Source organism: Corvus cornix, chromosome 23 (assembly GCF_000738735.6).
Source record: "Corvus cornix cornix isolate S_Up_H32 chromosome 23, ASM73873v5, whole genome shotgun sequence".
In the NCBI taxonomy this organism is placed as follows: Eukaryota; Metazoa; Chordata; class Aves; order Passeriformes; family Corvidae; genus Corvus; species Corvus cornix.
Genome location: NC_046352.1, coordinates 4854150 through 4868881, shown reverse-complemented (window position 1 = coordinate 4868881; position 14732 = coordinate 4854150). Strand labels below are relative to the sequence as shown.

The 14732-nt window shown below is 44.4% G+C and overlaps 1 protein-coding gene across 10 annotated transcripts in view; it reads left to right on the top strand.

Annotated features, from left to right (window-relative positions):
* TANC2 (tetratricopeptide repeat, ankyrin repeat and coiled-coil containing 2) overlaps positions 1 to 14732 on the top strand; it is a 195641-nt gene that overhangs the window by 142889 nt on the left and 38020 nt on the right. For all 10 annotated transcript variants that reach the window (XM_039564476.1, XM_039564478.1, XM_039564480.1 and 7 more), the window contains 3 exons: positions 1799 to 2030; positions 4752 to 4918; positions 6380 to 6987. In XM_039564476.1, coding sequence (XP_039420410.1) covers positions 1799 to 2030; positions 4752 to 4918; positions 6380 to 6987 — 1007 coding nt within the window. The remainder of the gene's footprint in view (positions 1 to 1798; positions 2031 to 4751; positions 4919 to 6379; positions 6988 to 14732) is intronic.

Here is a 14732-nt window from a genome sequence, read left to right as displayed (position 1 = left end):
GAAATTAATTGGGTTGTAATTGTATCTGATGGTGACCATTCCTTTCAAGAGTATTTTGCATGACCCTTTTTCCGTGACATGGCTCTTCAGATTCCTGGAAGAAGTTAATTGGCCTCTCATTAAAAGAGACTTTATTTTTGTGTCTACACACGAATTGTGTAGGAAATCAGAGTAATTTCTGTTAGTGGAACCTGATATCAAGGAATAGCAACTTACGGACTTCATTCTGTGAAATCCACAAGTTATGATCCCCAAATAAATAGGATTGATGAAAAGAAATCATTACCTTTATAATTACTTTACATAGTGAAGTTCTCTAAGGGAATTCATTATATTTTAACCGGCTGGTCGGAAAAATTCTGTAAGGAATTTGGAGGTATCCATTAAAACTTAAATACATGTGTTAGAGCTTGATGCTTGAAATAACAGCCCAGCTTTCTCATCGCTGAATGTGCCACACCTCGTTTTGACTGTGAAAGGAAATTATTGCAGTATACCTCATTGGTAATTCCATATTGAAAATTAAAAGCCCGTGCTGAGGCATTAATGGGTGAAGACCCCAGAGCCTGATGTGTTCATTCCTTGGTAGCATCCTTCACCACCTCGGCCACCCTGGAGCCTCCTGCAATCCAAGGGATAGGTATTGCAGGTGGAGAGAGAGAAAGCCTTCATCATGTCCAAAGCCATGGGCACATTTCATCCCAGCTGCCCCGAGCTCCAGAAAGGCCACAGCATTTCCTTCGCATGGTGTCCTCAGCTATGTTGTCCCTCCCAAGTTCAAACATGCAATTTATTTTGCAATATTCTGTGCTCCAGGGCAGTGGTGGTTTTGGTACAGAACTGCTCCCACCTGCCTTGCCAGGATATTTTTGGATACTCCGTGACATTTAAAAGAAAACCCAGTGAATGGGAGCAGGAGAAAAGCTTTGTGCCCCGGCAGAGGCTCATTCCAAATGGGCAGGCAGTGCCTGAGGCTCAAGGCAGCAAGGGAACAGGAGAAGCTGGGCTGGAGTGGTGCCAGAGCACCACTTCCTGAGGGATTTGCAAGCAGAGACAGATTTTGAGGGCCTTTTTTATATTGCAAAAGAAAACAAGAAAGTTGGCAGCATGGCCTGAGACGATATCACTGGTTTTCTGCTTATTTTAATAAGTGGGCAGAACGTAGCAGGGTTCTAGCAGAGTTTGCTGAGCTGGAAAAATCAGGGGGAAGCTGGGAAAAAAGAAAGTTTCTTTTTGTTTTTTTTTTAATTGAATTGATTTTTTGAATGAAGTGTGGGATCACAGTGTATGAGTAAAGTACAGTGAACCTTACATCACCCCTGGTTCAAGGGAATCTGTAGTTCTGAGGTGCTGCCTTGCTGTGATGGACTCAGGGAGTGCTGTCTGTCCACTTCCACGAGCTTGAAAGTGTGGAAACAGCAAATAAAAAATAAGTTCAAGAAAACAATCACAAGTTATTACTGGCACCAAGTCCTTAAACAGAGCTTGGAGCACAATCCAAGCTCAGCACAGCACTTCAGAGACGTCAGCTACTGTCACTATCCATTTCTGCAAACAGCTACAGCTTAATTTTATTTATTCCTCAAGTGGCAGGTCCAGTCATCTTTCAGGATCAGTGCCTGTTTTTACCAACTGATTCATCTGGATTCTTGTCATGGGTAGTTAACACTCATTGCTCCTAAAGACTTCACCTGCCAGAGCAGATCAAACTCACCAAAGGAAAAACCGCTGGTTTTACAACTGTCCTGACGTGGCTGTGATGAAGACACAGGGTTTTTTGTTCTTTTCTCTTTGCTAGGTCGTGGCTTATCATTACTGCCAGGCCGACAATGCCTACACCTGCCTGGTGCCTGAGTTTGTGCACAACGTGGCCGCCCTGCTCTGTCGCTCGCCGCAGTTCGTCGCGTACCGGGAGCAGCTGCTGCGCGAGCCCCACCTGCAGAGCCTGCTCAGCCTCCGCTCCTGCGTGCAGGACCCCATGGCCTCCTTCCGCAGGGGCGTCTTGGAGCCCCTGGAAAACCTGCACAAAGGTACTCATGTTCCCTGCGCTTGTCCCAAGCTCCCGTGCACCTTTTTTAATTAGTATTTTAAAAACGACACTTAACTGCATCTGGGCATTTAAGCAAAGCAGTGGATTAATCTGTCTGCATCGTTTCTCGAGCTGAAGGGAAGAGGTGGGATTTGGAGAAGCTGGGAAGACTGAGAATCATGGAATGGTTTGTGTTGGAAGAAACCTTAAAGCTCATCCCATTCTGCACCCTTCCATGGGCTGGGACACCTCCCGCTATCCCAGGCTGCTCCAAGCCCTGTCCAGCCTGGCCTTGAACACTTCCAGGGATCCAGGGGTAGGCACAGCTTCTCTGGGCAACCTGTGCCAGGGCCTCATCACCCTCACAGGGAGGAATTTTTTCCCAACATCCCACTTGGCTTTCCCTTTTCTTGCTTCTTTCATATCCCAAACCTGTCCTCGCAGTTCTCAAGGTGAAAACAAGCAACCAGTTCCATCCACAGCACTGCTTACTGTTCTGATTTATTTGTGCAGAGGTGACTTTTTTCCCTTTCCCTGCCACTATTTAGTGGGCTTTGGAGAATCTGAAGCTTTCACCACAGGACTGATATCATAAAAGTCCATAGACACCCTGTGTAAAGTTTCTGGGGGAGCTGGTGACAAGCCATATCCTGATTACAGGCTTAGAGCTTTTTCTAATACAGCATTGATCTTACCTTCTTTTCTTTCTTCCCTCTGCAAGTTATAACTAATTCATTATGACAATCGCTAAATTTAAGATCTTTGCTCGTTGCCATGAAAACTGTCAGAGCACTGCAGAGTTCAAGACTGTTGTCCTGCAGAACCATGTTTATTACTGTGCTTGTGCTGCATCTTGGCTGCAAAAATAGTTCAGATAATTTTGTTACCACCCTACACACTACAGTGTAAGATCTAACATGGAATAGATGCAGCTTCTACCAGATTCAAAGCCCTGATGTTCAAATCAGCTCTTCAAAACTGTGTCCAAGCTCTGAGCAGCAGCATCTGGGTCCAACCTGCCTGGTTCCACCAGGCACAAAGCATATGTAGAGCCAGCACAGCATGACAGCAGTTGGTTTTCCTGGCATGGAGAAATGTCACTGTGGGAGGAGCGTGGTTGCTTTTTCCTATCATCACTCTTGGCAAAAAGAAAAAGAAAAAGGATACATTTAGGAACCGCTGCTTTAAAGGAAAATAATTCCTGGTTATTACAGTAGCTCCTTGGGAGATGTTTCAGCTCTTGAATTCAGAGCGTTTTGGAGGATTCTTATTTTTCTTGTCAAGGAGGTTGACCCCCATCTGGCCCTAAATTTTGAGAGGTGGAAAAATTGTATGTGAAACTTTTTTTTTCATTTCCTTTTGGACTGCACTCAACACAACTCCAACGGAGCCACTGACCAGGACTCCCACCTTTCAACCCTGCTGGTCGAGAGTGCTGGCAAGTTAATTTACACCACATGTTCTCTAACAAAAGGAACAGTATCTGGAAATTGGTTCTAAAATACACAATATTTAAGGCTCTGTAAATATATCAGCAGGTGTTTTACAAGGTGCTGTTGAAGCTTTAATGCTACTGGGACAAAATTATTGCACAGGTGTTAATGGTGAACGTCACTGAGAAAGTTAGATTCGTGTTTCTCAAATATATATATTTCTTTTAATGTTAAGGAATCTAAATAATATATAGGAGAACAAAGTTCTGATTCTTCCCCTACTCTCTGCTTTCTCCTCTCTCCCTTAGGCTTTATGAGGAAATGAGATGTGGGTATAAAACTTAGGCACTATATTTACTCCAAGATTTCAGAGAGGAATAAAGTATATTTTCTAGTGTACCCAAAAATCTTACTGAGAAGTTAACTGAAAAAGCCGCTAGGGTAACTTTAATGCGAAATACGTATTTTTCATGTGTATGTTTACAGTCCAATAGGGAATTTATGCGTTTATGCATTTATGCAACCTGTTAACGTAAAGCAAGGACGAGATGCTCAGCAGTCCCAAACACAAGGTGTTTGCACATGTCTGTTCTGCCTGGAATACCACAGGGATCACAGGTCTCATCATCAATGAACATTCTGTGCTGGGGTTTTACAGAAAAGTTTCTGATGCAATTTAAAGTCAAAGAGAAAAACTCACCTGCTGCTGGGAATATTGAGCGTTTTGATAGCAGGAGTTTATCTGTAGTACTCTACAGATCAGAACTTGTAGTACTTGTGAATAGCATATGCCAACAATAGACTGAGATTTCCCATTTTACACCTGGTTTTGAGTCTATTAGGCAAGATTACCTTTGAGAAGATATCACTTGAGCCTAAGATACAAGTCCAAAAGTATCTCTATCATTAGTTGTAAAGCCATACTCACTCTCAGTGTCTAACATAGAAAAAATGACTGCATTGTCAGCATCACCTGGGTTGCTATATTCTCCAGCAGCAAAAAAATCCTGTTTAAAGAGTCCATGATTTACTTCTTGTAGGATTTGCAATGCCAGGTTGGAACAAGCTGGTCTAGTGGAAGATGTCCCTGTCCCTGGCTGGAGGGTAGAATGAGATGACCTGTAAAGGTCAATATGCAATTAGTGTATCATTAAAAAGGTGCTGCTGCTGTGGGGGTTTTCTTCTTTGGCAGTAGCTGGTCATGCTTTAAAACTCTGTAGTGAGTTTGCAGTACATTATGGTTGCGTGTCTATAGCCTTTCCAATAAATGCTTTTTCTCTTTCTCTCAGAGAGGAAGATCCCCGATGAAGATTTCATTATATTAATTGATGGTTTAAATGAGGCTGAATTTCACAAGCCAGATTATGGAGACACCATAGTATCATTCCTGAGCAAAATGATTGGAAAATTCCCTTCCTGGTTGAAGCTGGTAGTGACAGTCAGGACAAGTCTACAGGTATGTTGGAGACCCAAAACGGGGATAAACTGTCATTGTCATGGTGGACTTTGGTAAAGAAGATGTTACTGGATGTTCTGGATTTGCTCAAGACCCTTTATTTCAGGTTATCCTTTCGGCTTTTTTATTCTTGGATTTACGTCCATGTCCCCAGGCTCACCCTACAGCTTTGGAAGGATCTAATCCATCATCGTTTATTCATGTCAATAAATGCTTATCAGCAATGAATTCAGATCATTTTGTGAGACAGCTCACATGCCAATAGGCCCCGACTCATGGAGCCATGAGGAAGGCAGGGCCTGATGTCTCTCAGCCTGTGCAGCTAAAGAACGTCCTCAGGTCCATGTGGAAGGGCAAAGGAATTTGGATCCTCATTCCTTTCAGCATGACCCAGAGCAGGATGGTTTCGGTCTGGTGGAGTCAATGTTGGGCCAAGACGTTGCTCAGCTCAAAAGGACTGTCATGAGCAGGTGTGGAAGCTCAGCAGGGAGCTGAGTCTGGTTTCAGCCCCATCGGGGCAGCCAGCCCCCACATAGTCCTTGTCACTGGGAGTGGCAGCTGCTTCCCAGGATCCAGGAGAGCACAGACTGTTTGCTGTTCAGTGCTGAGGTCCATTTTTTGCTCAGTAATGGAGTAAATTAAATATCATTTGGAGGAAATCTTTTTGTAATTGTAAGTAAATTGCATCCCAATGGCTTGAATTCCTCATTTAATTAGGACTTTTGCATCCCTATAGTCTTCACTGCAGCTTGAGTTCGCACTGTGCTCGTCCTCTATTTTCTTGAAGAGCTTATGGCTTTTCTGGAGTCGACCTTGTACAGATCTGTTGCATCATTTCTCCTCTCCTCACAGCGGCTGAGAGCACATGAGGCAAGAGTTCCTTTGGGAAGGCCTTTGACGGTCTTTGGTTTATGTTGGATCAGGGAGTTCAGTATTTGAGCATTCCCTGCACTCAGTGTCCTGCAGCAGACAGACGTCACTGCTTTGCACTGGAAAATACTCACTGTTATCTGTCCTGACATTTCCATGCATCTGTGGGATGCAGAAGGATGCTCCCAGGGAGGTTCTTGGTCTCAGCTTCAGCAAGTTTCTCGTGGCCTCAGATCTGTCATCTGGATGTCCATTCCCTCTGACAGGACAGCAAAAGGGATGGGAGGTCAGTCCGTGGTTGGGAATAGGAATAACAGGGGCACTGCTCTCTGTGAATTTACCAGCCCTTTCCATGGATGTAGTATTAAAAACAGTGTCCTTTGTTTTTATTGCAGTCATGTTTCACACACAACCTGCTTGCTTATAGATGAGAGTGTGAGGCCTTGAGTGCACAAACTGCTGTTTGTGTTCTTGCCCTGATGGAAGGTCTTAAAGGAGTCTCAAAGGTGCTATTGTAGTAGAAATTAAGTTTACTTAATGAATAGTAAACGCTGCCAGCATGAGTATCTTTCTTTCTTTCTTTCTTTCTAGGAGATAATTAAGATGTTGCCCTTCCACAGAATATTTTTGGATAGACTGGAAGAGAATGAAGCCATCGACCAGGACCTGCAGGCTTACATCCTTCATCGGATACACAGCAGCTCGGAGATCCAGAACAACATCTCACTCAATGGCAAAATGGACAATACTACGTTTGGCAAACTCAGTTCTCACCTCAAAACCTTGAGCCAAGGGTCCTACCTATACCTGAAACTTACTTTTGATCTTATAGAGAAAGGATACCTAGTTCTAAAAAGCTCCAGCTACAAAGTGGTCCCAGTGTCCCTGTCCGAAGTGTACCTGTTGCAGTGCAATATGAAGTTCCCAACGCAGTCTTCCTTTGATCGGGTCATGCCTCTCTTGAACGTAGCAGTGGCTTCTCTGCACCCATTAACAGATGAACATATTTTTCAGGCCATTAATGCAGGTAACATTGAGGGCACGTTGGAGTGGGAGGACTTTCAGCAGAGGATGGAGAACCTTTCTATGTTTCTTATCAAACGTAGAGATATGACGCGAATGTTTGTTCATCCCTCTTTCCGAGAATGGCTTATTTGGAGAGAAGAAGGTGAAAAGACCAAGTTTCTTTGTGATCCAAGGTAAGCAAATGCTTTGAGAAATCAGAGCTTACCAATGTGTTACTCTGCACTGTTACCTGAATAATTTTATTTTCCAAGGTTGCACGTGGCTGCAGTTACCCAGCTTTGCTCTGTGTACACTGTAGGTCTCTACATTCTGTACTGGTCATCTGAGGTCTTTATGTTGTTCATGGAAAGAAACAAACACTCCATGGCACACACCTGACTTGGCAAACCTAACAGTCATCTTTAGAATTAGATGAGCTGTTCCTCAGAAGGCCCCAGGCTATCTAGCTCAGTTAGCACCAGGGGCAGGTTACTCCTGCCAGCTCAGTCCTGGAGAAGGGGAATCATCATCCCTTTCTCCAAAGGTATAAAAAGCACAGGAAGTGGAAGATAGGAAGTGGAAAGATGAGGAGTGTCGATACATCTTTTGCAGTTGCTTCTTTTTCAAGCTGTGCTCCTCGTAGGTCTACTAAATGTTTTTTTGAAAACAAAGTAAAGAGCAGAATCATTCTGTAGTGATTTTGGATTGTAAATGCATCTGTAATCTCTATCCTGACAGCAGCTAAGTTCCTGGCTTAGCTCACAGGGAACAGAATTTAATCACAGTTAGATTTATATTCTCTAAACCCAGTGATCTCTATTAACAACATTACTTTTGTTTCCAGTGATGAGTGGAAGCAGACAATCTGACTGTAATTCTTGTACTTTATCCCCATAAGTTTTGCTCCATTTTTATGCCCATTTCTTAAAATATGATTATAATAATCAGGGAAACACTCAGATTCAAAGATGTGTCAGTGACCCGATGGTCAGTCTGAAGACAATCTCATGGTATCTGCTGGAGCTGGAAAGCACCTGGCTGATCAAGGCAACTGTGGCTGTTAGTGGTGTCAGAGTAAGTTACCACTTTAAATTTTGAGGTAAACAGGCTGCAGTAGAAAAATATGAAATAGCTCCTCCCAATGGGCATCTTCTTGTTTTTAGTAGGTTCTGACAATATTCCTGTTGAGTGAGCCCTTGGTAAAGTATCTCACAGCAGCAGGTGCCTTTAAAACAGTTCTTCAGTATCCTTACTTGGAAGTCATTAAGTGCTTGTCACCAGGTATTGCTATTCTGCCCTGTTTGCAAGGTCTGTGCAGTACTTGCTCCAGTGAAGCTGAGAGCTTCCTCCATCCCAGTTGCTCCCACCTGGTGCTACTGGTTTTGTCTGGCATGGCTGTAAGAGAGCTTGCTGTCGGCTGGGTAAGGGGACGGCAGCCAGAACTCCTGGCAATTGTCACTGATCACACAGCACCTGCCAGAATGATCCCGAGCAAGAGCAGCTCAGAAAAATCACTGCTTTCCAAGTGACTGCTTTCCATCATTACCATGGAAAGAGAATCCAGGTGCAGGATGCTTCCCTGGTGGGTGAGGTGTGTATTGGGTGCTGTGGGTGGTAGCAGTGCCTATGGGTGAGTAACCTGGGGACTGTGGTTCTCTGCATCCAGAAATTCCCTTCATCCTTACAGCGGTGGGAAAGGGCACTCTCAGAATACCAGATTCAGAAGGAAATTCAAATGTGCTGCATTTTAGATGGTTTTGCACTGAAACAAAGCATGTAATCAGCACAAAGGCACAAGTCAGACTGTGTTCACTCAAGTCACCAGAAAGATTTTTGCGCAACATTTGGGTTTGCTGCTGCCTTTCCCGAGCATCACGAACACATCGTGCTGCCCTCAAGACCATTTAGGAGATTTTCAGGTATCAGTTTTCATCTCATATGTGCCATTAATGTGAGGAAATTAATGATGACTTTATGGGGACCACTCATGCTCTGTGCAAGCAGGGTATCTCCACAGCGTTGACCTGACTTAGCTCCTTCCCACAGGCAAAAAGAAGTTCCAGTGCATCAACAGGCTCTCACTGCCATGGGCATGAGCCCCCATACATGCTGGAGGACTAATATATATCTCTGGTGTATGATGTGTACTAATTGCGTTATGCTCTGATGGTAACTAATGAAACCAGATGCAATCCAGAGATTAATAGAGAGGGATCCCTGAGATTCAGCAGTGACACTCCTCAAAATCCTCCTGTCCAGCTGATATTGAGCTCAGAGCATGGGAAACCCTGAGTGATAATTAGGATAAGTAATGATTTTTCATTTTATTTCTTGGAAGAGAGTCATAACTGCCCACTGACAGAGCTCACAGCAGTAGCCTGTGAAAATTTGCCTGTATCTGGTTTGTTCACAGCCAGATGGATTTCTTTCTGCTCACTTGGGAATTGAGAAGACGTGACCACTGTACAGAGCACTCCTCAGGACTCTCATACGTGGAGCTGTTTGACCGTACTGTGTCAATACGTGAAGAGTGAGGTTGCTGAGGCTGATATTTGTCCCCACGAGAAGAGCTTTGAAGTGAAATGTGGTTTTGTGAAGCTGCTTTTAACTGACTGGCCCTGACAGAGTGTCCAGGTGTGAGGCCATTACAAAGGAAATTGGGATAATGGGCCTCATGTCCACTCGTATCCCAGCACTGCAGCTGGGATAATCTTCCTGATTTCATTAGTGAGTGCGAGTTCACGTGTTCTCAGAAGCACGGAAAAGAGGGGAGGGGAGAGCAGGAACGCAGTGGCCGGGAATTATCACATTTGTCTATGCTTTTAAGAAAAACAGCAGATCTCCGTCCTCTGGGGTTTTGGTTAGCCCATCGAGATGCTGACCCTCTTCTTTGAACCCTCATCATGCGTTTGCTGTCCAAAGCAGAGGCTGATTGGCTCTGAAGGGTAACGTTCTCACTGCTGGTCTCCCCAAAGAGGAACCCCTCCTAGCCCCCCCTCCATTTTTTAACGCAGGGCTCCAGTGAGGCATTTGCCAGAGCACTTAACCAGCATTGCAGTAACGATCCCCCCAGCCTGTCAGGCCAGCACATCAACCAGGCAGCTTCCCTGACAAATAACATAAAACATTTTAGGGAAAAACCCAATCTTTTGTGACTGGTACACGGAGAAAATGGTTCTTCTTGCACATTCCTCTTCCGCTTGTATTTCTAAACCTAAATCCTGCTCTAGTGCAGTGCTGCTTTCTGCCCAGACTTAATCAGAAACTTCCGTGCAATTGTTTTCCATGCTTTTACAAGACTAATAGAACGTTTTATCCTTGTGCTGCTGCTGAAGGGGCTGTGAGCGAGACAGAAATAAAGTGATTTGCCCTGGCAAGGCAGTAAGAGAGCTGTAGTCAGATACAGACCCCAGAAGTGAAATTATTTTGTCCAGATTTAAGTATAAACATCTGAGTTACCTGTCTAGACTTGCTTTATAGTCAGAGGAGAGAAATTAGAGTGATTCATTTTATCCTGAGCTAAAAGGCTACAGTAGGTCAGATGAGGAATGCCTGGGAAGCATCTCCTCCAGCTGAGTTATGAGGAATCTCAGGATGAGGGGCTCCCCAGGAGATGTCTCCAGTATTGACAAATAAGGCTGGATGAGGTGAATGTCTCCAGGCTGCTCCTCTACCCCACACACAGGGCTTTGAAGCAGATTCACAGATTTTCTTTTCTTATACAGGAAAGCTAAGGTAGGAAAAAGATCCTCTCAGTGCTGTTGCTTGTATGAGTATCCCAGTTTGGGCTTTTGTGTCTCAGGGTGGCACTGGACCAACAAACATTGTGTGTGCTAGTGGTGGTGGTTGAGGGAAGAGGCACTTTGTGCTGCGTGGGGATGTCCCAGCATCCGTGGGACCATAGCAGAATGAAGCACTTTAGATCTTCACCTCAAGCGCTTCACCTCTGGCTTGGTGAAGCCAGACCTCACCTAATTTTAGGGACCTGCCATCCAGGTGTTGCTCAGGCAGTCATTCCCATCTCCTTGAGTCCTTGGAGCAGTTCGTGTGGCCTGTTGCAGCTGCTCACTGATGTGAGCTGAGCCCCAGCCCCCAGTCCCTGGACTGCTCTCCAGGGTCACCTTGGCACGGCCGTGCTGCTCCGCGGAGTGACCTGCGCAGCACTGGAACTTGGACCAGGTGGGAAGCAGCAGACGTGGTGCTTTTGGCATAGGTTTGCTCCTGGTTGCTGTTCCTAGGGCAGTGAATTTTGAAGACTAAGCACTGTATGAACCCACAACAAGGCCATTTCCTCACCTCTTCCCTCCTCTTCTACATCCACAAACCAAGTCTGTTCCTCAAACCCCAAATCAAGACACACTGCATGGATAAACATGCAGCAGCTATCCAGGCAAGAGGATGCAGCTCTCATCTAACACCCGAGTTGCCATGGTTTCTGGCAGAGCTGTCTTTTAGTACAATACTCTGTAGGTATTTTACATTTTCCTTTCTCTCTTGGGATCATATTGCAAGCGGAGACTTTTCCTACGCAAAATTAATGTTTTTGTGTATTACCTAGCAAAATGATAGAGTGAAGGCTTTAGAGAAAAATCAGGGGGTTTTGTTTTATTTTGATGTAATGCTGAATCTGATTGACAAATAACAGTCCTCAGTGTAAAGATAATTAATTTAGAAAGTTTGGAGAAAAAGAAGTTGGTGAAAGTGATATTTCTAACAATTCAGGGATACAACAAACAGCTTTAAATGGGGAGTTGGTCCTTGCATTGCACATCTTAACTTCTTAAAAATTACCCCCGGCTCAATCCCCCATATGGAGCTCACTTGGGCATTATGGTGCATGGATTAATTGATTTTCTTCCTCTTTTTTATTATAAGACTCTCAAAAGCTCTTAAAATACACTGATTGATTGTCAGCAGAAACAATCAAGTGTTCACCAAAACCCAGGGTAGGTCTTAAGTGTTTTCTCCACATCCATGTGGGATGGATTTTACTCAGCAAAGCAAAGGCAAATTGTTTGAATTCAAGGTGAGGCAGAATAATGGGTTCAGAATTTATTAGAATTACTTATATATTAGGCAGAAAAGTAAAAATAATGCAGTGCCCACTGGCACCTTGTGGGGCCAGAGATGGAATAATCAGGTTTTCCAAATTGGTTGGCAGCAGCACCAGCTCTCAAGGGGCTGCCATCATTATTTGGCATTGCTTTACACTTGGAATTACCTCTCTTAGTGTCTTTTTCATTGCTCCAGAGTGCCAGTCTTGTAGCTCTGCAAGTGTTGTAGCTCACAGTGGGCTTTCTGAGTGCCCCCAGGTACAGGCACAGGCAGCACTCGCCAGATTGGCACAGCCACAAGGGACATGTCAGTTGTTTCCCCATCTCCAGCCATGGGCTGGATGCCACATGCCACCAAAATACATGAGGTCAGGTTATTTCCTTGCCCAGCCTGCTGTCTGGTCATCTGCACTTGTGCAAGGCCTGTACTGAGTTAGTGCAATTAATTAGCAGATTAACGTGGGATCTGGTTGTTCAAGATCATTTCCACAGCTTTAATTTTGGCAGAATTGTGGAGCACGGTAGAAGTGGTGGCTGAGTTGTCATTTGGGACAGAACTTCCTCTACACCCATTGCATGGGAATGAGAGTCCAACATTTCTTGCTCTTTTAATTTACCCCTCAAGCCATATTTAGTGAGTGCCATATTTGTGAATCACAGGGATGAGTCCATCATCATGTCCTCCAGTAAACTGGAGGGGCAAACCCAATCTGTTCACCAAGTATGGAGTGCTGACTCTGAGAATACAACTTCTAGGCTTCCCATATGTCTTCCAGAATAAACTGGAACTTCCAGAATTTTTGACTGCATGACTTGGAACCCAGTACATTTTAAAATGTAAAAAGAATGGGCAATAACAACAAAGTGAGTGTAGGAAATTTACCGTATGCAAATTCCACATCTCCAGCATCTCAAGATGTTAACTCTAGTCAGGGAATCACGGAGTGGTTTGTGTTGAAAGGGCTTCAAAGCCCAGTTCCAGTTCCACCCCTGCCATGGGCAGGGACACCTCCCACTGTCCCAGCTTGCTCCAAACTCCGTCCAACCCAGCCTTGGACACTTCCAGGGATGGGGCAGCCACAGCTTCTCTGGGCACCCTGTGCCAGGGCCTCCCCACCCTCACAGGGAAGGATTTCTTCCCAACATCCCATCTAACCCTGCTCTCTGGCAGTGGAAAGCCATTCCCCTTTGTCCTGTTACTCCAGACCCTTGTCCAAAGTCTCTCTCCAGCTCTCTTGGAGTCCCTTTCTAATCTCACGCAGAAAGCAGAATTCAAAAATAAATTACTGAAGCCATTGGAAGCAAGTTGGGGATCTGTAACAGGGATTTAGCAATGCAGTGAAGTGACTTTTCTGCAGGTTTCTCCTGAACTGCAGTCAGAGCTACAGCTGCAGCATCAGTTGGAAGAGACGAGGAGAAAAGGCAGACAGATTATAAATGATAGCAGATGAGATGGAGAGCAGATGTGATCACTACCACCAGAAAGGATATCAGTGGAGCAGCTCGTTTTAACTGGCTCATTAGACATCAAACCTCAGCATTGGGATGCAGAGGGGGATTGAATATATTTCATGTCTTAAGTTACTGTCCTCATAAAATCTGTTCTTTTTCTTCTGGACTTTAAACTTCTGTCTGCTGGGCCATTTTCACTTCTAAATGGAAGAAAATATTCACAGAATAATCCATCCTGTGGCACTGAGCCACCAAGAAGAAAGGAGTGGAGAAAACTGATCAGCAGAAACTGATCGAAGAAAGAAATGTGACTAAAATTCTTCCTGTTATTTTATTCCTCAAATCCTAAGACCCACTTTTAGAGCAAAATCGTCTTCCAGCAGTGCAGGAGAAAGTAGCCTTGACTGTTTTGTTTGAATTTTTTTTATAATGTGAATTCCTTCCAAGTTAATTTGCAATTATAACATCAGAGGGAAACTACATTACAAAAAAATCAGTAAATCAATTTAGGTGATAAACTGTTCCTTCAAGAGGGGCTCATGGAGCTGAGCTTGGCCTCTCTGCAGCCAGGACAGACATCCAGATATCATTCTGCAAGGGAAGAGGCTCTGGGCTTTGTTGGAGCACACATTAGTCTCTGAACTGGAGTTATAACATTACACTTGGCAGAGCTGAATTAAATATGAATACACATCTTTTGAAGAGCAGATTCACTGGGCACAATGTCAGATCTCTTGATTTTGGACTGTTTTCATGGGATTAGTTGGAAGAAGGGAGATGTGGGTGTAAATCAGGGAATTTGGACTTTGGTAGTTCAGAAGTGAACAGGACTGATTCTCATTTATTTTTTGCTTGTCTTTTGCTCTGGTGCTGCAAATGCCTTAACACTGGAGTACTTTTTCACCCTTCAAAATCTTTTTTACCTGAGGACTGGAAGAGTTTAGATGACACACATCTGGGAGCTTTCAATATTTTCTTTTGTGTTTAAGCATTCTCCTTCACTGCTCTTTGGTCACATCAGTATTTTATCAGTGAGACTTTGTCCTTTTCCATCTGTGACATGAGGAATGGGGTCACCTGGGGACTGTGCTTCAAACTGAGAGAGAGTAGGTTTAAATTGGATATGAGGAAAAAATTCGTTCCTGAAAGCCTGGTCAGGCCCTGGCACAGGTTGCCCAGAGCAGCTGTGGCTGCCCTATTCCTGGAAGTGTCCAAGGCCACATTGGATGGGGCTTGGAGCAACTTTGTCTAGTGAAGATATCCCTGCCCATGGCAGGGGGCTGCACTGGATGGACTTTAGGGTCCCTTCCAGCCCAAGCCGTTCCATAATTCCACATAAGCTCATGTGCAGCCTTCTCTTATATTTGCCTTCCTTAGAGCTGCTGTAGGTGTGCACTAATTCATGCTGTGTAGGGCATTGGAATGATTAGAGA